Source organism: Tyto alba, unplaced genomic scaffold (assembly GCF_018691265.1).
Source record: "Tyto alba isolate M040663 unplaced genomic scaffold, T.alba_DEE_v4.0 Super-Scaffold_6, whole genome shotgun sequence".
In the NCBI taxonomy this organism is placed as follows: domain Eukaryota; kingdom Metazoa; phylum Chordata; class Aves; order Strigiformes; family Tytonidae; genus Tyto; species Tyto alba.
In genome coordinates, this window is record NW_024881327.1 from 30456984 (window position 1) to 30476531 (window position 19548).

Below are 19548 nucleotides of genomic sequence, written 5' to 3' on the forward strand. Positions count from 1 at the left end.
TTGTTGAGACAGCGCTACACTAGAGGAGAGAGGAGGAACACTGAGCTTTGTGTTTGACAATCAGCATAGCTGAAGGACCAAAAATTACTCACAAGCGTATTTGACCACCCAAATTAATTTCCCTTACAAAAACTCCCCAGGGGCAGGTGAGGGGAGCAGCTCAGCGAGGGACCCCGCTGAAGCCCCCGAGCTCCCGCTCCCCTCACCGCCGTCTCTGGGGGCCGGGCAGCGCGGGGGGCCCAGGCCGCAGCTTAGACCCCTCTCCCTGAAAGAAGCAGCGAGAGCAGCCACCAGCCATGACGGGAAAAAAAAAAAAAAAAAAAAAAAAAAAAAGAGAAAAAGCGGGGGGGGGGAGCAGGAACGAGGTGTATTAACCCCAAAACCGACGCATGGGGAGGGAAGGGGCCCTGTGGGCCACGGCCCCGCCCGAGGGAGGCGGCGGCCCAGGCCCAGGCCCAGGCCCGAGGCGCGGCCGCCCCAGCCCCAGCCGGTCCCTGCGGCCCCTCGGCCCCCGCTCGGCGGCGGGGCCGGGCCGGGCCTGCGCGGCCGCCGGCGCCGCCTGAGGTGTCCCGCGCCCATTCGCCGGCGGCGCGGCGGGGCGGGGAGGCGGCGGGGCGGCCGCAGCTTCCCCCGCCCCGGGGGAAAGAAGGGAGAAAGGCGGGGCCGGCCTCGCTCGGCGTCCCCGGGATGAAACAGCCGCCTTGGCCCCGCGGCGGCCCTTTAAATAGCCGCCGCCGCCGCCGCTCCCCTCGTCGCGGAGCGTCGCCCTGAGCCCGCCGAGCATCCTTACCGCAGCGCTCCGGCAGCACCGCGCCCGCCCGCGGTAAGTGTCCGGGCTGCGGCTTCAGTGCTGGCCGCGAGTCCCCCCACACACGCCCCCCCCCCCCCCCCCCGCTGCCTTCCCTGGGGGCTCCCCGGGGCCGTGGCGGCCTTTCCCGCCGGCTGCCGCCCCCCGAGGCGCGGGGCCGGGTTGCGGCCCTTCCCGCCGGGGCTCCTGGGGATGGCGGGGAGCGGGGTCGGCTCCCGGCCCGCTCCCTCCGCCGGGGAGGAGGGGGGAGCTGCGGCCTCCGCGCTGACGGCGCGTTTCCCGGCCGAGGAAGCTCCGGGCCCGGCCCGGGGGTCCTGGCCTGGCTCGGCTCTGCCCGGCCCGGGGCCGCGCCGGTCCCTCCGGTTGCGCGATGCCAGCGGCGGCGATCCCCGCTGCTAGCGGGGGCTGTGGCGGCACCTGCGGCCCCCCGGCCCGGGGGTCCGGGGCTGACGCTCGCCGGCTTCACAGCGGCCCCCGAAAGCGCTTTCTCGGCGGTCTGTGGGCGCCGGCTCTCCTGCAGCCGGGCAGCTTCCCAGGCGGGAGAGAGCAACTGCTGTAAGGAAATGTTTTTCTCGGCGGCAGGATCATAAAATCTCAAATCATTAATATTCTCGTTTTCTTGAATTGTTGGCCAGTATTTTCATTGATAACTCCTGATTCTCCTTCCCTCCCCTTTCCTTACCCTAGAGCAATCATGTTTGAAATTAAGAAGATTTGCTGCATTGGTGCTGGTTATGTCGGTGGGCCAACCTGTAGTGTTATTGCACAGATGTGTCCCAATATCAAAGTTACTGTTGTGGATGTCAATGAAGCCAGAATCAATGCCTGGAATTCAGACACACTCCCGATCTATGAGGTAAACTTGTCTTGCCATTGTCTCTTCTTCCAGCTAGTGTTGCATTTGCTTCTCTCCCACCACATGGCATTTCCCCATGGCCCACTTCTGAAGCTTGATTAGTACAGTGATGCCCTTCAAAAAGGGTATTCTGGAACAGCTATCACTAGTGCTCATTAAACTAGATTTTTAAAATAATTTAATACGTCTGGTGCAGGCAGGTAGTTAAGGATTATGTATGAAGGGCCCAGTAAGAAAAAACATAATTGTGTGTATATAGTCAATTGTGCTAAATCGTGCTGACTTTCTTTTGGGACCTGATTTAATCATAACATAGTCCTCTTACTCAGTTAAAGATATGATCTGATGCCTTCTAGCACAATATGAATAAGTAGTACTGAGTGGTAAGCTTTATTACCATTCTGAATGCTGCCAATATCCAATCTGTGGTGCCCACCTTAACCATGTTGTAAGATGGGTACAGTCATGTTCCTGATACAATTGTACTGTAAACCTCCAATCTGGCCTGGGAAGACTAGGCCAGATAAAAATGACTTTTAAATGTATCACACTGTCATTCCTTCACTACAGAATTACTTTAATTTGAAGATATATAGAGCATTTTTCTATTTTGCTTCTCTTAGTGCTTGATATTTTTCATTCTTTTTCACCCTTAAAGAATAGATCTCTTTTTCCTTTCCTTCATTCTCTCGTGAGAGAGAGTTTTTACAGGTTTGAGTTCTTTAAGGAGAGTGAAAACTTACTTTCACTTGGGTCTCAAAGACAAGATGTTTCCTGGTACAAACAGTTACTCTTTTGCTATAAGAAATCTTTTGAATCCTGCCTGTGCTGTAACACTAATGCAGTTTCATTTCCTCTTAAAACCAAACCCATACTGTGACACAGTAAGTGAAGATGAGCAGACCTCCTTTGTCATACATATTTCAAGAAAAATATGTATAATTCTCAGATTAGCAGGTGAGACATGAATAAAGATCATGAAAACAAGTATTTTGTTTTCTATAAACACTTAGACTGAATGAGTTAAAGTGGAGCTAGTCTTGGCATGTTTAAAAAAACTAAAACAAACCCAAACTCCCAACATCTGTTTCCTGGAATGGTGTCCTTTGCATACGAAGAATGTACAAAAACTGCCAAGAATTAGTTCAGCCTGTTGTAAAATTGAGTCATTGCACAGTGAGGTTTTTGTATTTTTTTTGTTTTGGGTTTTTTGATTCTGATGTCAGAAATTGTCTAGTGGGCTGACTTTCTATTTACATCCCAGTAAGACCATAGTTGAAACATTTGATGGGTTATAACACATTCTGCCTGTGCTGACCTCTGTTTTCCTTTTAAATCGGTATTTGGTATAAAGTGAGACAGCAAAAATGTCTTGCGTAAGTGTGTGTCCTCACCCTCCACCCCAGTCGGATGAATGGGGAGGAGAATTGGAAAAAAAAAAAAGTAAAATTTGAGGGTTGAGTTAAAAACAGTTTAACTAAAATAAAGTATAATAACTTTAATGAAAAGGAATATAATTAAAAAAAAAAAAAAACTAAGAAAAGACAAATGATGCACAGTGCAGTTGCTTATCACCTGCTGACCAATGCTTGAGCAGTGTTCTGCCCCCCAGCCAACTCCCCAGTTTATATGCTGAGCATGACGCTCTATGGTGTGGGATATCCCTTTGGTTAGTTTGGCTCAGCTGTCCTGGCCATGCTCCCTCTCATCTTCTTGTGCACCTGCTCACTGGCAGAGCATGGGAAACTGGAAAATCCTTAACTTGGGATAAGCGCTACTTAACACATTGGTGTTTTAGTTGTTGCTATCAACATTATTTTCACACTAACTCCAAAACACAGCACCGTACCAGCTACTAGGAATAAAATTAACTGTATCCCAGCCAAAACCAGGACAATAAGAAAGCTTCTGATTAGTTTCCTCTCTCTCTCCCTCCAGTGAACCTTTGCCTTTCTGGCACTTACACAGGTATCTTGTGTCATGATAAGCATCTCTCAAGTTGGAGATTTGATTGCCAGGTTACAGTGTATGACTTCATTTTTTCAAACAGAAAGTTAAGGCTTCTTTTATCTATGAAAACTATGTCTTAGTTAAATTGTTTTGTAGACTGTTCTAATACAGAGGATTGCTCACGTACACATGACCTCCTGCTCCTTTTGTCTGAGTGGAGGTGTTAAGGGAAGGTGTTATGGCACAGTACATTTCTGTGGAAAGAATCTCACCAAATTGTGCCTGTGATTCTTCCACAGTGCAGATGTGGTGCCATGATAAGTTTAGTCTGGTCCAAAGATGGATGGTTGCCAAAAGGAGTGGTCCTTATCCTGTGTCTCTCCACTGCCTTTCTTTCACTGGATCTGGGCTTGCTAATTTGATGGAAGACTTCTTTGTGTTTTTTTGTTTTGTGCTGAATCAGTTGTACGTCTAATGCTGAGGAGATCAGGGAATCTCTGAGGGAAAAGGAGAGTTGGGACCACCTCTTCTGTTTGCAATCTAGGGAATATTATAAGACTGTACTTCTTGAATCTATTTAACATCACACTACAGATATTTCTTTAATTGTTGCTCATGATAATAGAATTGAGCATGGGAATAACTGGAGTCCAAGATCTGGTTGTGCAAAGAACAGTTCAGTGTGGCTGGAAGTTTTGTGACACTATTTTGAATGTTTTGAATAAGAAAGGGTCTTATTTTTTTCACTGTGTAAATCAACATAAGCTTTACATCTGGCAGACTGAAAACATGCCACACTGAAGAAAAAAAAAAAGTCATTCTGTATCTGAAATGATATGCAGTTTACTGTTCTTCTAGCTATATTAACCTTAACTGCTTTATTTTTTTCTACTTTTTTCAGCCAGGGTTAAAAGAAGTGGTAGAATCATGTCGAGGAAGAAACCTCTTCTTTTCCACCAGTATTGATGATGCCATTAGAGAAGCTGATCTTGTGTTTATTTCTGTAAGTTTAGGGGGAAAAGGTAGTTGTGTGTGTTTGTCTTTTTTTTTTTTTTCCTTGTCAAATCATTATGTTGCTGTAATATTAGGAAGAGACTTTTGTTTTGTCAAATAGATTGTTAGCAATGTTATGTCACTGTCACAATTTTCTCCTTGAATTTGTGTACCGTGGGAAAAGTGTTAAGTAATTTTTTTATTTATTTATTTTTAACTGTTTCTTATAGCCAGTAGAACATTTGACAAATGAACAGGCTCTAAGTGAAAATGATAATGGAGACATTTAGCTTGGTTGGATGTATGGAGTCTTAGAGCAGAATATAGTGCAGATCTGTCATTGCAGTATACTACTGAAATCTATGGGACTTTAATATTGATATGGTTCCTAGGTAGGGATGTGAAGTCATACTGATTATTGGGTTACAAAGATGACTTATTTCTAGAAGCACTTAAAAACCAGTGTATTAATGGAAGAGGGACTGGCTTTAATGTTTTCTAGCTTTACTATACATAAACAGTGACCTTTTGTAATCTAGAACATTGTTCCTAATGCAGAATCCAAAAGAACTGGTTGCTATTCATGACAATTGAGGCTTTTTTGTTACTTAAGTCCCTCTTTTCTTGAGAGCTGCTCTTTGTTAGGGCACCTCAGTACAGAGCTCTCTTTCTGATAGTATTTTTCTCCATTCATTAAGTCTAAAATGAATGCTACTTGGCTGGATGACTGCCACTAATACAGCCCATATATTGCCACCTGTCTTTGGCTTAAAACATGCTGTTGTGTTTTACATGTTGTTGCCTTTTCTCCTTTCAGTTTGTGATGAAAAGGACTCTCTGTCTTAATCTAAATGACGTATTTTCCCTCATGTTGCCTTTTCTGTGTACTTCAGTATAGCACTTTTCAGCAGCCCTACGCTTAGGTTTCACTGCAAAGTGGGCTTAAACTATAACTGCATCACTAGTTGCAAGATTCTTATGTGAATTTTCTCACTCCTAATGTGGAACAGAAAACAAAAGATGGCTGGCTGTAATCATGAAGAAATTACTGGTGTTTCCAGAATAAGGACTGTGTTTCACCAAAGCCTGTAGAGCTGCTATGAATTACTCTTGTTGAAATTCTATTTGACTAGAGGCCAGTGAGCTCTCTTTAGAAGACAAAATGGGTAATTGAGAAAGCTAACAGTTGTGCATCTGATACGGTAACTAGACTAATTCTGGGGTAGAAGCAAGCTGGACTCTGGGAAGGAAAAGGTCTGTCATTCTTAACTATTTCACCTTGTCAGTACTTCCTGTGTAAGAGACATGTAACATTTCTACCTGCTCCATGTATTTGTAACTAGGTTAACACTCCAACAAAGACCTATGGGATGGGAAAAGGCCGAGCAGCTGATCTGAAATACATTGAAGCTTGCGCTAGACGAATTGTACAAAATTCAAATGGCTATAAAATTGTCACCGAGAAAAGCACAGTTCCAGTACGTGCTGCAGAGAGCATTCGTCGCATATTTGATGCTAATACTAAGCCTAACTTGGATTTGCAGGTAAGCATAGTCCTTGAGTTGTATATTTAAAGGCTGGCTGTTGCTTTTGGCTTTTATCTGTTGTTCTTTATTTCTGTGCCTGTAGGTGCTGTCTAACCCAGAGTTCCTTGCAGAAGGAACAGCCATCAAGGACCTGAAGAACCCAGACAGAGTGCTTATCGGCGGAGATGATTCTCCAGAGGGGCAGAAAGCTGTCCGTGCTCTTTGTGCTGTTTACGAGCACTGGGTGCCCAAGGAAAAAATCCTCACGACCAATACCTGGTCATCAGAACTTTCTAAACTGGTTAGTGTTACTCAGTGCTGTTGTCTGCAGTGAGCAAAGGGTGTAAGTGAGGCAAAGCTCAGAAGCAGTTCACTGACAGAGTGATGCAGCTAGGAAAGACAGATGAGGTTGGGAGGGCCCAGTGTGTGTGTCAAAGGATATTAATTTTTTCCATTTATCTCAGCTGAGCTAATAGATGGTATCAACTTTCTATGAAATCCTTTTCTCTTTTCTATTTCTGTGTTATTTATGACTAAGAGTAACCTCCAGTGCTGCAGAAACTGGTTGCCATCATAAAATGGTTCAAACTCTGCAAATTAAGCATTACATTGTTTTGCTTAGATCCAATAAACTGGCATTTATGTGTTGAACTAGTTATGTTACCATTTTGTATCTCGACAGAGTTACATAGATACTAAAGTAATCCTTCCAGTAGTAACTCCCATCCGGGGAAAAATCAAGTTCTTTTTACCATGTTTGTTTTTACAGGCAGCTAATGCTTTCCTTGCCCAAAGAATCAGCAGCATTAACTCAATCAGTGCTCTGTGTGAAGCTACAGGAGCAGATGTTGAAGAAGTAGCAAGAGCTATTGGAACAGACCAAAGAATTGGAAATAAGTTTCTCAAAGCCAGTGTTGGTAAATGAAAATTTCCTCCTTTTTTTTTCTTCTGGGCTTCTGTTTAATAGGGCAATAGATCTACTAGTAGTGTTTTGAAGTGATCTGATACTCTAAAATCTTCTACAGCATGTGCGTGTGAAAATATTGCTGTAGAGTACTATCATAAATCAGTTTTTCTGGTAAAACGTCTAGGACTGAGGTTGCTCTTGGACCCTGGCAATCTGAAACCTGAGAGTTCAGAATGTATGGTTTATCATGCTTGGGACACTGGAAAGAAAAGCTGCATTTTTTCTGAAGCATCACTGATGATAGTGCTCTCCAAGATGTCTTCCCAGTTGTAACTGCTGCGATTTTGTTTGGGAGTTGCTGCCAGTGGCCTGAGGAAGGGGATGCCTCTAGGTCAGAATGTGTGATGGCAACTTCTGATTTGTAGGATGAATTCAGTGGTTTAGATTTACTGGAGAGTAAGGTGTGATAAAGTGGTGATCAGTACACCAACCTTTCAAATTTATGGAACAAGACTAAAACCTGTCTGTATGGTTACAGTTTTCATGCTAGAAAGAGAAAGTGTGAGTTTAAAATAACCTTATTAAATATAACCTGTCCTAGAGTCTATGCAAGAGTGAAAAGTAGATAACAAATACATTACTGAAATTCCTATTAGGTTATTATAATTCCTTCTACAATGTGTTTCTTCTGGGACTCTGCTGAGCAAAGTTCTAGGGGTCAAGGATCCCTCTAATTGTCTCAGTTCTCCCTTAGTCAGCTGTGGTGATCTTTGGTTCTTGGCAATTATTAAATATCCATTTGTGGGTGAGGGAGGAAAGAACCTAATCTTGTCATACTTGTTCTGAGAAATATTAATCTCAGTCTCTAGGAGGGGGAGAGCAAACTCAGGAGCTTGTCCACTCATTTGTAATAGTGAAAACCATAGAGGCTATCTTATTGTGTGTTTCCCTGAGGCTGGGTTAAAACTTCCATTGGCTTCAGTGGCACCTGAAGCAGATTTTAACAAAGTAGGGAGGTCCAGGAGTTGAATTTTGAGAGATTCTTCAGATTTTCATTTGCTAGCAGTGAAATACTGGGAAAAATTACAATGTTGACTATGTCAATTATTGTCAAAAACTACTTTATTCCAGTGATTGGGTTAGAATAGTATGTTAGTGACCTGTAAAATAACCATTTTCTCTTTTAGGATTTGGAGGTAGCTGTTTTCAGAAGGATGTCTTGAACTTAGTGTATCTCTGTGAGGCACTGAACTTACCTGAAGTAGCCCGCTACTGGCAACAGGTACAAGTTCTTCACTAATTTTTTTGAGGGGGTGGTGTTTCTTCAGCATTCACTTTTCAGGCACAGAGTTTTTGAGCATTGTCCACATATAACCTGTGTTTCAGCTTTAAGGAGCGGATACCTTAATGTTGATCTTTACATTTTAGGGCCCTCAGCCTAACATTGGAATTTAACACCTGTGTGTGCCTAGGATTTTTTGGGGTGATTTAAGCTGTCTGGATCAAATGGATTGGGAAGTTGTCTAGAAGTAACAGTAGAAAATGTGAAGTACAAGCATATCTGGACTCCTGTCTTCTTCTTGCACTTGGTTATGTCTGTTCACTTTGAATTCGGAGCTTATGGTCTTTTCCCCAGGGTCTACTTTTACAGTTCCTTTTCTGAAAGAACTCAGCAGAACCTGCTATTCTTTTAAATAAACATGGTGCTGCTGTTCCCTGGTTAATGTTGGGAATGGTTAGGAAGATGTGGATCTCTCAGGCCTAGCACCAATGCAGCAATACCAGGATGCTCAGTCTGTACTAGCAAGTGTTTCCCTATTAACCAGTGAAAGCACCTCACCCATCTTCCCAGTCCTGACTGAGGAAGCACCTTTGTAATATATGGTGTGGTCAAAAGAACAGCTTTGGTTTATTTTCCTGATTTATGCTGTGGTGATCAAGTACAAGGCTGCCTAGCAGATGCCCCTAGAATACCAAGCACATGATTTGCCTACCTTATTAGTAGTTTTCCTTTTTTTTTTTTTTTTTTTAATCTTCCTCTTGTCTAGCCTTTTTTCCCCCTCACTCTTTTCCATGCCAAATAAACAACCTGCCTGTAATTACTTTTTCATCATTGGTCAGTTGTTCTATGTCAATACTGAAGTCTGGTATTCCTTATGCCATTACCTAGGCCACATGGTACTGCTGATGGGGTTACTTAGGCTCTGTTGGCTTCACAAGGTTCTATTCCCCAAAAGGTCCCTACTCCTCCCTTCCAACTATCTGAAGCTTGGCTGGATCTCACTCATAATTCCCCCGTAACCGCTTGTAAAACTCAGCCATCTCTCACAGTGCTATCTGTGACTTCTGTCAGCTTCTTACATTATCTGTGATGTCCAGTGATTTTTATATCCTGTTCAGATAGTTTAACCTCCAGACAGGGACTAGTCAGCAGCCTAGTTACTTGCTTGCAACTATAACTCTTACATTAATTGCTTGGGACAGGGAAGGCATAGGGTTTATGCTGTCTGCCTCTGAAGATGTTCAGGCTGACATATTCCTTAAAAATGTACTTAATTAGGATGGTCTAGTCCATGGTGGAGAGGTATTGCAGTCCCGTCAGTGAAGAAAGACTAGCATACTGTATGAACCTTGTGTAAACATCCAGGAGAGGTTTGGTTCAGTGTAGGACTTGGATGCATTGGCACAGTAGGAAAGAACAGGTGCCTTAGGTTCTGATATTGCTTCAAGAACTACTGCTTTTACTCAGTATAAGATGTAAGCAGACAACAGACAATCCCTGCGGCAGCAGGAGCTGCAGGAATTAACCATGTTACCTCACTGATAATCCAGTGCGTAGGGAAGAATTAATACTGTCTTGAAAGAGACAAATTGGTTTGGCTCTGTCCTTTGAGATCACAACGGTCCTTCTCAAAATGCAACCTACTTGGTATCTTGGCAACCCAAAGGCATAGGAACACTTACGGTTTGCTCTGTGTGGAGGTGGGTTTTTTATTTAACAAAAGCCCAAAAGGTTGCATTGTTAATGTAAACAAACTAGTTTAATGTGCTTTTAAGGCTTTTATGCTCTCTTACTATGTTTTAAGAGCAATTCTTTGCAGTGTTTCTATATGGCTTATTTAAGCTGTGGACAAATCAGATAGTAAGAACAGCTGCTGCAGAGTTAGGCTAAGGTAAAGTGCTATGCTCATGTAGTACAACCCCTTACCTGCAACTTCTGCTTCCTCCGAGCACTGTTGTTTTGCAGAGATCTATCTGCCTCAGTCCACACTGGTCAAGTTGTGTAATGCACACGTATGTGCACCCATATAAGCCACTGTGTGAGCCCCTTCTTCGTGGCCTGAGCACTGCTCTGTCAGCAGCTCATCCCAGTGCATGCACATGGAAGACCTCAGACTGGTCTGAGGACAGGATGCAAATTCTGGAGGATATGACGATCAGAGCAGCATCAGAATCCTAACTTGTATTCTCTCTGGCCCTTAGGCAGGATGTGGCTCTCCTACTGAAATCTTCATTCCTTGAAAACATACCTACAGAAAGAAATGTGTCCTTCTTACCCTGTCAGCTGTTACCTTTGTTTCCTATCACCACCATATGTTGAATTGCATGAATCTCACTGCTTTTATTTCTTTTACTAAAAGAAATCTGTTTCACACTAAACTACTATATAGCTTATACCCTATCTTTCATAGGCTGCTGCTGTTAATTATTGATTTGAGTTGAAAGTCTCAAAATCAAGAGGGAGGTGTAGCTCTTTTCAGTCCACACTGAACACTGACTAGGTGGGAGAACCTACCTTCCTATTCTACTAGAGATCTAGTGCCCTCTGTGTGTTAAGGGCTGGAGATCAAAGTGTGAAGCAGGCTGGGGGAAAGTACAGGAACAATTACGAGTGAGTGAACCCATTTCATGCAATAACAAAAGTGAGGCACTTAAAAATCTGGTTTAACCACAGTAGTTTTGTTTATTGAAGTCTGTTAGTGTGGATTAAAAAGGCTAAAAATGTTTTCACAGTTGTTATACATGGCATGTAAGGAAGTGTAGGTCTGGCAATGGGATGTCCATGTGACACCAAGTACTCTTAACACTGAAATGGCTTAAAAAAAAAAAAAAAAGGGGGCAATCTGAAAAAAACCCTAGCCTTTGAACTAGATAATGCATGATAGTATGTGTGTATATTCATCTACAATCACTGATTAAAATGGGATTTGACTCAGAATTTGATAAGCTAACTAAATTTATCCTTGAGTTACTTATGATACTGAGTAAAAACACTTGGCTTTCTCTTTTAAGCCTCTATTAAACTTATGTGTGGGTAGCTTGGCTCAACTGTTAACAGAATCTGTTCATAGATTAAAATGGCTCCCTTCTGGACCATCATGTTTGATATACTTTCAGGTAATAGACATGAATGACTATCAGAGAAGAAGATTTGCTTCCCGCATTATTGACAGCTTGTTCAATACTGTCACTGATAAGAAGATTGCTATTTTAGGGTTTGCATTCAAAAAGGATACTGGGGACACAAGGTAAGAAAGTGAATTCAGTTCGCTAATGTGGATTCCCTCCACTTGTCACCAGCTGTACACCTAAACACCCTCAGTTGAATTGCATTAATAAAAATAGATCAGATGTGGGACCCTTAACCCCTTATGACTGCATTTGTTTGTAACAAGGATTAATCTGTCTTAAATAGGTGAGGCAATTGATTCTTGACCTCTGCAACATACCTGAAACATTCAGAAGCTAGAGCAGACAACTCTAGTCCTTATTAACTTGCGTGAGCAAAGATAGATTTCGATAGTCCTTCCATTCTCCACAGAAAAGAATGCAAACATTTTTGCTATTCGTTCTAAATGGTATGTGAAACCAAAGTTTTAGCTTTGTTTCCAAAAGGTGGTTAATTTTGTTTTCCTGTAAAGTTCAGACTCGATACAACTCTCCAACTGCAGTTTGTGGGGAATGCTTATAAGCTTGATGCCATGTTGATTATGGTCAATAGGAGTCCTGGGACTTAGTATCTCCTTCATGATTCAGCAAGATGTAAACTTGTTTTTCATATTACTCTGCCTGGTGTCCCTCAAGATTTAAAGTTTGCTGGCATGGATTACCACTAAGATGGTTAATGTAAAACTGGTATAAAAGCTCTGTCATTGCATACCATGACACTTGAAGACTTTCATTACTTAGAACATGCCACCTGGTTCTTTTAACTGATTGATTCACTTCCCTAGGGAGTCATCCAGTATCTACATTAGCAAGTATTTAATGGATGAAGGAGCAAAACTCCATATCTATGATCCTAAAGTACCTAAGGAACAAATAATCTTGGATCTCTCACATCCAGGAGTCTCAGAAGACAACCAAGGTAAGAATGCTCAAGTAAAGTTTATTTCTCCCCTTCCCTCCCCACCCTATTGTCAAAATACACAAGATCTGTTTAAATACAATAAATTAATTTTCACATTTTCACCATGTCAGTGATGTGGCTGTTGGTTACACTCATTAGATTGTCAAAGCTCAGAAGATTACTGTAACTTTTCCCCCTTTCACCGTAGCTTTTACAGATAAATGCTAATTCTGTACTGTTGTATATTTTTCTTATGATAAATATTCATTTGAATACATGCAGAGAATTTTCTCTACATAATTAAAAGGAAGGGAAAGAAGAATGCCCAGAAGTAGAAGAGACTAGTGTTGTTCTGTCAGCTCCTTTGTGTCCTGTGTCTTATCTTGCCTTAGTTCTTACTTGCATATCTAATGTACAAATGAGGAAATCCTTCTGGAATTCACTGTAGAGCATTCTCCCTTCCCCCATATCACTTCCAAATTAATCTGTTCCCTTAAAGTCAAGAAGACTTTAAAGTAATCATATATGACTAGAAATTTCTTAGGGAGAGTGAGGGGATATTTGGGATTTTTGTCTTCTTTCCTTATTAGGGAGGGGGAGAATGGAGATGATGGATGGATGAGGAAGAAGGATGGATCTGGCTTCTAGAGTTGAAGAGAATGGAGGAAAATTAGCAGTGAAATGAAGGGTGTACATTATTTGACATACCCTTGAATTAGAGCTGGGTGGAGGGTTGCCTCTAGGTAGCTGCTGAGGCAGTCAGGGGATGAAGCCATGTCTATCTTTTCTAGTGTGAACTGGGTGTTAAATAGGAACTGTGGTGTGCTGCTATTGTACAGGCCTTTGTGACCTTTGTGAGAGTTGGCATTTGAATGCTCTGTAGTAACTTCTAGTTCTAGAGATGCTCTTGACTGTTTAAATCAAATTTGAGTGCTTAACTTCAAACATTTAAGTGCTCTGACTCTATTCAGTTGCCAGGTACAAGCTGCTTTCACTTAAATAAGTGAAATCAAAGTGACAAATGTCTTGATAGAAAACATCACTGGGTGAATGACTTGAAATTCCTTGTTCACGCAGGTCAAGGAAGGAGACTTATTTGCCAGGAATGCACCAGGTTGATGCTAAAGATGTGTGTGGAATAAAACTTTATATTCCTTCTGTTACAGTGTCTCGGTTGGTCACTATCAGTAATGATCCCTATGAAGCCTGTGATGGAGCTCATGCCCTCGTAATCTGCACTGAATGGGACATGTTTAAGGTAAATGTTATCTATAATTTAAACTAAAGAAAAAAAGAATAAATAAGTAGCATAACACTCTCTCTATCTGCTTTAATTGCCCTTTACAGGAGTTGGATTATGAATGTATTCATAAGAAGATGCTGAAGCCTGCATTTATCTTTGATGGTAGGAGAGTTCTAGATGATCTTCACAATGAGCTACAAGTCATCGGCTTCCAGGTAATCAGCTGAGTGTTGCTGCTGCTTATGTTTCTGTCCTTATGATCTCTTCCCTCTTGCTCTCTCTCCCTCTGCAGTGACTGAGTAGCAGGGGAAAAAAACCCTTCATGTGAGGATTTAAATCTAAACCCATCTGTACTTAACTTTCTTCACTAGTGCTGTCTTCCTCCATTAACGTACTATTTTTGTAGACTGATGCTCTGTTAAAATCCAAGCTACGTTAGACTTTGCCATCAACATTCAGCAGTATAAGCATGCCTTAGAATCATAGAATCATTTAGGTTGGAAAAGACCTTTAAGGTCGAGTCCAACCATAAACCTAACATCTGAATACTGTTCTGTCCCTCTTTGGACTGGAGAAATCATGCAGAGTTATGAGAGAGTTGTAAAAAATGGCTAAATCTCACTCCTAAATTCATTCTAGGTAATCAGCAGGATTACCAAAACTAGCCCCTTCACAGTTTCTTCAGGTCCTGCAGTCTTTGCTGCTACCACCAGCAGAAGGGCTGAGCGTAGTGTTTGGTTTATGTTATAACCTGTGCCACAGCCCCTTCCTAGAAACTCATTTTAACATCACCATCAGAAAAAGCAGCATTTAAAATTGACAGTAACAGGACAGCAAAACACACTTCCTTCAGAAGTAAATGTAAGCTGTAAACACCCTTTTTGCTCTCACAAAAGATAAGCAGGTTTACCGAAGGCATGAGACTGCAAGGTGTAATTCCACAAATGTTTATCAGCCAGTGAGATTCTCTACTTGGACAGACTATGGAGAAGTTTTGGACTCTTCTCCCTGAGATCTGCACAAGGTTGGCTGGCATTGGCGATGAAAGCATTGTAGGCAAAGATGTATCTGAAGATAAGTCAGTGAAATGCTAAAGTGTTACATGAGAGGCTGAATGAGATGATTGATTAGTTCTTTGTGATTGATTATCAGGCAGAAGATCAAAACAATGGTGTTTGTTTACACCAAAGAAAGGACCCAGAAGCAAATGCTTAATTTAGCTAAGCATTTGCTAAGCTAATAGCAAATTATGTATCAAATTATAATCACTGTGATATCTTTCCTAGAACTTCTCTTCTGAAGTCTGTGGCTTAAAGACTTTCCAAATCAGAGACTGTACCTTTGTTTCATAGCTCTTGGGTGACTTTTCTTCTATGAATTTTTAAACAATTTGAGTTTGTCATCCAGGTTTATTACCCAGATTTTTCATCCAGAATACAATTACTGAGACATTCAACAATTGACCTATATTATTTGTGTAAAATAATAAAAAGGATTTTGTACTAAATGGAAAACCCCAAAATTTATTTTTTTTAGGTTCCCAGTTTTTCTAACTGCTCTTGTTAAAAGCTAGTGCATAGACAGCTTGATGCCAACATCAGTTCCATTACATACAATCCAAATCTATGAATTTGAGCTGTTTTAATTTTTTTCTTAAACTGGAGTTTAAAGAACTCTAAACACACCTACCATTTCAATTATAACCTGTTTCCACAGTAGAAGCTTAATTCAGGAAATAAGAATGGGAAGCTCTGTAATTCTAGGAAAAGTAATTTCTGATTTGAGAAGAAATTGCTCAGGTCTCAAGTGGGGAAAGCAGAGTAAGCCTTGATTGAAGGGCTTGAAGCACTTCTAGAACAGACAGAATTTGACTAATACTAAAATCACCAAATCCCTGAATAATCTCATAGAAGTATCTCAGCCAGACACAATCAGAACAAAATCTACAAACCAGATCAGATGGATGTTTCAGTTGTGTTTCATTCTGTGTACTCCTGAGTACTGTGACTACTTGCATAATGGCTCTAGGCTTTCTCTCTTGGTATTTTTTCCCCTGCTTAAACTACTCACTGTTTACACTATTTACACTGTTTACACTATTTACACTGTTTGTGAATAGGCTTGTATAAATTGATTTAACCAGTCAATTGAAGCTGTTTATGGGCAAATATGGTACATACAGTTAACATGACTGTTTAAAAAAAACTTTTCAGGGTTAACTTGGATGTCTGTCAAGAATGTGTTCATCAAATTTCTGTTAAATTTAAAATAGTTGAAGTGTTTTGTCTTTTGGTGCTTTGCATCTGACCTGCACTACTTACTCAAGAGGAAAGCTACAGCTCTCCTTATTTACAGGTTGACTGAGCTGCACCAACTAGCTTTGGTGTTTTGTCCTCTACAAGCACTGTCCTTCATGATTTACATTAATCTGACCTAGAAATTAGGGGAACACTCTCGCTCTCTGAATTTTGTAGTACCTGGTTTGTGTGTGTTGGCTTTGTTACATGGTTTCTCTTATATAGAGTTGACTGCCCTTAGCCTTTCAGAGTTACGTTGTTTCAGAAACAACCCACTGCATTAAGGAGGGGAAAAAACTGATTTTATCCTTATTTACTGTCTATACATTTTTAGACAAAGGAGGCTGAACCCACATTTTGTGAATATCCAGAAACATTTTATGATATTTGTACTAATAGTCCTATGGAAGCTGGGACACATTCATGTGCAGATTGGCAAGACCCAGCTTTAAATAAGCAAAGTAGGCACCTGTGAAAGACTGTTAAAAAAAAACTCTTTGCAACTCCAATGCCAGAAACTGTCCCTGGGCATACTGTGCTTTGTGGCTTGTATTATTCTAGCGTTCATGAAATATAGTCATGGTCCTGGATTTAATTTGTAGATTCTTCATAGGCTGACATAATTATGTTAGCTTGCCACACTCACTTGCTAAATATGTTTTCTCTTTCAGATTGAAACAATTGGAAAGAAGGTGTCAGCCAAAAGAATTCCTTTTGCTTCTTCATGTGAAATTCCTAAGTTCAGCCTGCAGGACCCACCTGTCAAAAAGCCTAGAGTATAATGTTTAATAGGTACTGAAGGAATTCTGTGGACCTTCTTAGGGATAATAACTGTAAGCCTATGCTTTTTTTAAGGAAAGATATTTTTCATAAACGAAACCAGTTTTACACTAGAAATGGTACCTGGTACATGTGAATTCAGTCTATTTTCAAATCTCTATTTTTATAACAATTTTTTTTGGTTACTGAAGACGGTACCGACCTGTTTTTAATAATGAATCATCTTTTAAGTAGAAAAGTTAACGTCAAACCGCAGATTTCTGCTTCCAGAAATGTTCCTAAACTGCACTTTAAATGTTTCAAGTGATATGAAAACAAAAGAAATAGAATATCTTTGTACTTTAATCCAGTTATGGGCAGTGATCAGAAACTTTGGTCTCACCAATTTTTCATTTGCTTTTGGGGTAATTATTTGACCAGTTAAATGCTTGCTCTAACTGACATTGAAGTCAAAAGATAAGTTCTAAGTGAATTTGGTAGGGTTGGGGTTGAGCCCTAAAATAGAGCTGACTGCAACAGTAATACCCCGAACCTGGCTGGGATCAGTTGGCACTGACACGGTCCAGACGGCATCGGCTGGGAGGCCAGATCGTTCTGCAGGCATCTATCATGAAATCAATGGCAGTGGACTAGCAGCTATAAGATGATCCACTGGCAGATCTTCACTTTTGATTCTTTGGTCGTCTTGCCTACATTCCATGTGCAGCCACATAAATTATTGATCTAAACAGATTCCTGGGGCATGTTTTTCCTAAGTTACAGCAATACAACCCATCTTCAGCAGAGGAGCATTCTGCTTGTTTGAGCATTGAATTTAAGCAGAATTTCCTTAATTTGATAATCAGTTCAAGTAGAAAGCAAATATTGGCTTCAAAGCTACCTGATGGTTATCTTTTTCCTTCCTTTCTGCTTACATACTTCATCTGAAAGCAGCTCTCTTAATGAATCTGCAAAAATTATTCTCTGCTGTTAAGAAATTATTAAAAATAAAAATTCAGCCCCATAAATTAGTCAGCTTGCTACCTCATTTAATTAGCAGGAATGAATACTTCCTATGTTATCTTGATGTTTTTGCCTTCAGTATTTCTACTTGTTTTTATTATTCTCCATTGGCCAGTGCTATTAAAGTCTTTGAGATGACAGAGCTTGCGTTTGGCTTATTGCATGGGGTTGTGAAACGGAGGGGAGGCTAGAGAAGGATGACCATGAACAGGTTTCAGATTAGAAGGCATAGACATCTTAGCTGGATAATAGTAGTGTTGGGATGTTAGAGAATTGTCCTGTAAGTAGTCACATAATACCTTCTGGATTAATTCAATAGGTGTGCCTTCAAATAGCTATATCAGTAGTTAAACAGAGCATAAGACCAGTGTTGTCTTGGTAATGAGCTCTATCATAACTATTTACTCACAGAAATGTAGATACAATTTAAGCTTTCAGACAGATATTTGAAGATTTAAGGAACTTGTATTGTCTATGCAAATTGGTTACCTGACTGAAATAGCCATATCCTTGAACCAGATGCTTTCAGATTCTGCATGTTAATGGATTATGCGTAGGGACTTATTATGCAGCAATCATTCAGCACTTTGGGTAAATGTGCCTCAGGCTGTTTGTCCTATTATAAGATCCTTCTGTGAGGAGCGCATCAGAAGCCACTCAAAGTGAGTGGGAACTATGGGGGCTTAAATCAAACTGTCATCTTTCATCATGCCATCTTGTCTTTCTGATTCACTAGTGCTGCTTTTGTACAACACTCACAGAGCAGGGATGACCCTGTGATACAGCTGTGGTATTTGTAAGCATTGTAATCCAGCTGGTAGATCACCCTGTCTTTGCAGGTAGGCATCCTCCTGACTACCTCTGCCTCCATAGCACCCGAGAGGACAGGCTGGTCACTTCTCCTTGGGGATTAAGAAGAGGGTACTGACAAGATGTGCTCGAAGGATCTCTGGTCCTGAATGATGTTCAGGGTAGCACAGCAGTGCTTCAGGGCTCATCTTAATAGAGGGGGTGAGCAGAGGCTTCAGAAAATGGGGATGCTTTTCAGGAACTTGCACAGAGCTGTAATAGTAGTGCGTCAGTATGGGTCATGTCCTCATCTGTTTTGAAGTAGATGGATGAACAATTTAAACTTGCGTGAAGCGTTGCTCCTGATAGGAATCTGCAAGGCTGGTCAGTGTCGCTGGGGCTTCCAGTGGCTTTTTACCTGCTTCCACAAGGACACAGAGGGACTAGGTGCTATGCCCCTGTTCCTACCCCGTTTCTCCTGCAGACTTAGTCAAAGCATGGACAGTGATTTGTGGCTTTATCATAAAGATGATAGAGAATGGCAAGTTCGTTATAGTGGGATCACCCTAACTACCCTTTCCTAGGAAAGGGGAAGCAGCAGATCCTTTCTGAAGAGCAACAAGGGGTAAAACTGGTACTGGTGTTTCCCTTGCTTTCTTGGAGAGTCAGATTATTTAGTTTCTTGCCGGCTGCATTCTTTTAGTGGGACACTGGGATTGTGGGGCAAATCCAGACTGAACAGCTGGTGGAGCATGTCTCCAGGATACTGCAATACTTACTTTGCATATATGCAAGAGAACCTTACCGCAGGCCAAAAGAGCGAGCTTCGGAAGCTTTTGCAGCACTGTGAATCACAAGCCATCATATTCAGAGTACAGTTGCCAGGGAAATAAGAATTGGAGATGACTTGCATTCCTGCTTTGAAGGCTTGAGTAGTGCATGTAAGAGATGGTGTTAATGCTATTGAGTCTTTGTCTATGAGATCTTACAGCATGTAAGACTCTTGATAAGAGTTGTGTAATATGAGTAATGGACTCCTGTGCTCTG

General features: G+C 41.5%; 1 protein-coding gene across 1 annotated transcript; it reads left to right on the forward strand.

Moving 5' to 3' along the window:
• Positions 1 to 573: 573 nt before the first annotated feature.
• UGDH (UDP-glucose 6-dehydrogenase) lies at positions 574 to 17854 on the forward strand. Its single transcript, XM_042808367.1, has 12 exons — positions 574 to 823; positions 1496 to 1664; positions 4516 to 4617; positions 5951 to 6151; positions 6237 to 6434; positions 6903 to 7050; positions 8228 to 8322; positions 11439 to 11569; positions 12275 to 12408; positions 13557 to 13648; positions 13738 to 13848; positions 16602 to 17854. The coding sequence occupies exons 2-12, from the start codon at positions 1503 to 1505 to the stop codon at positions 16710 to 16712; spliced, it is 1485 nt and encodes a 494-aa protein (XP_042664301.1). The 5' UTR covers positions 574 to 823; positions 1496 to 1502; the 3' UTR covers positions 16713 to 17854.
• The last annotated feature ends 1694 nt before the right edge of the window (positions 17855 to 19548 follow it).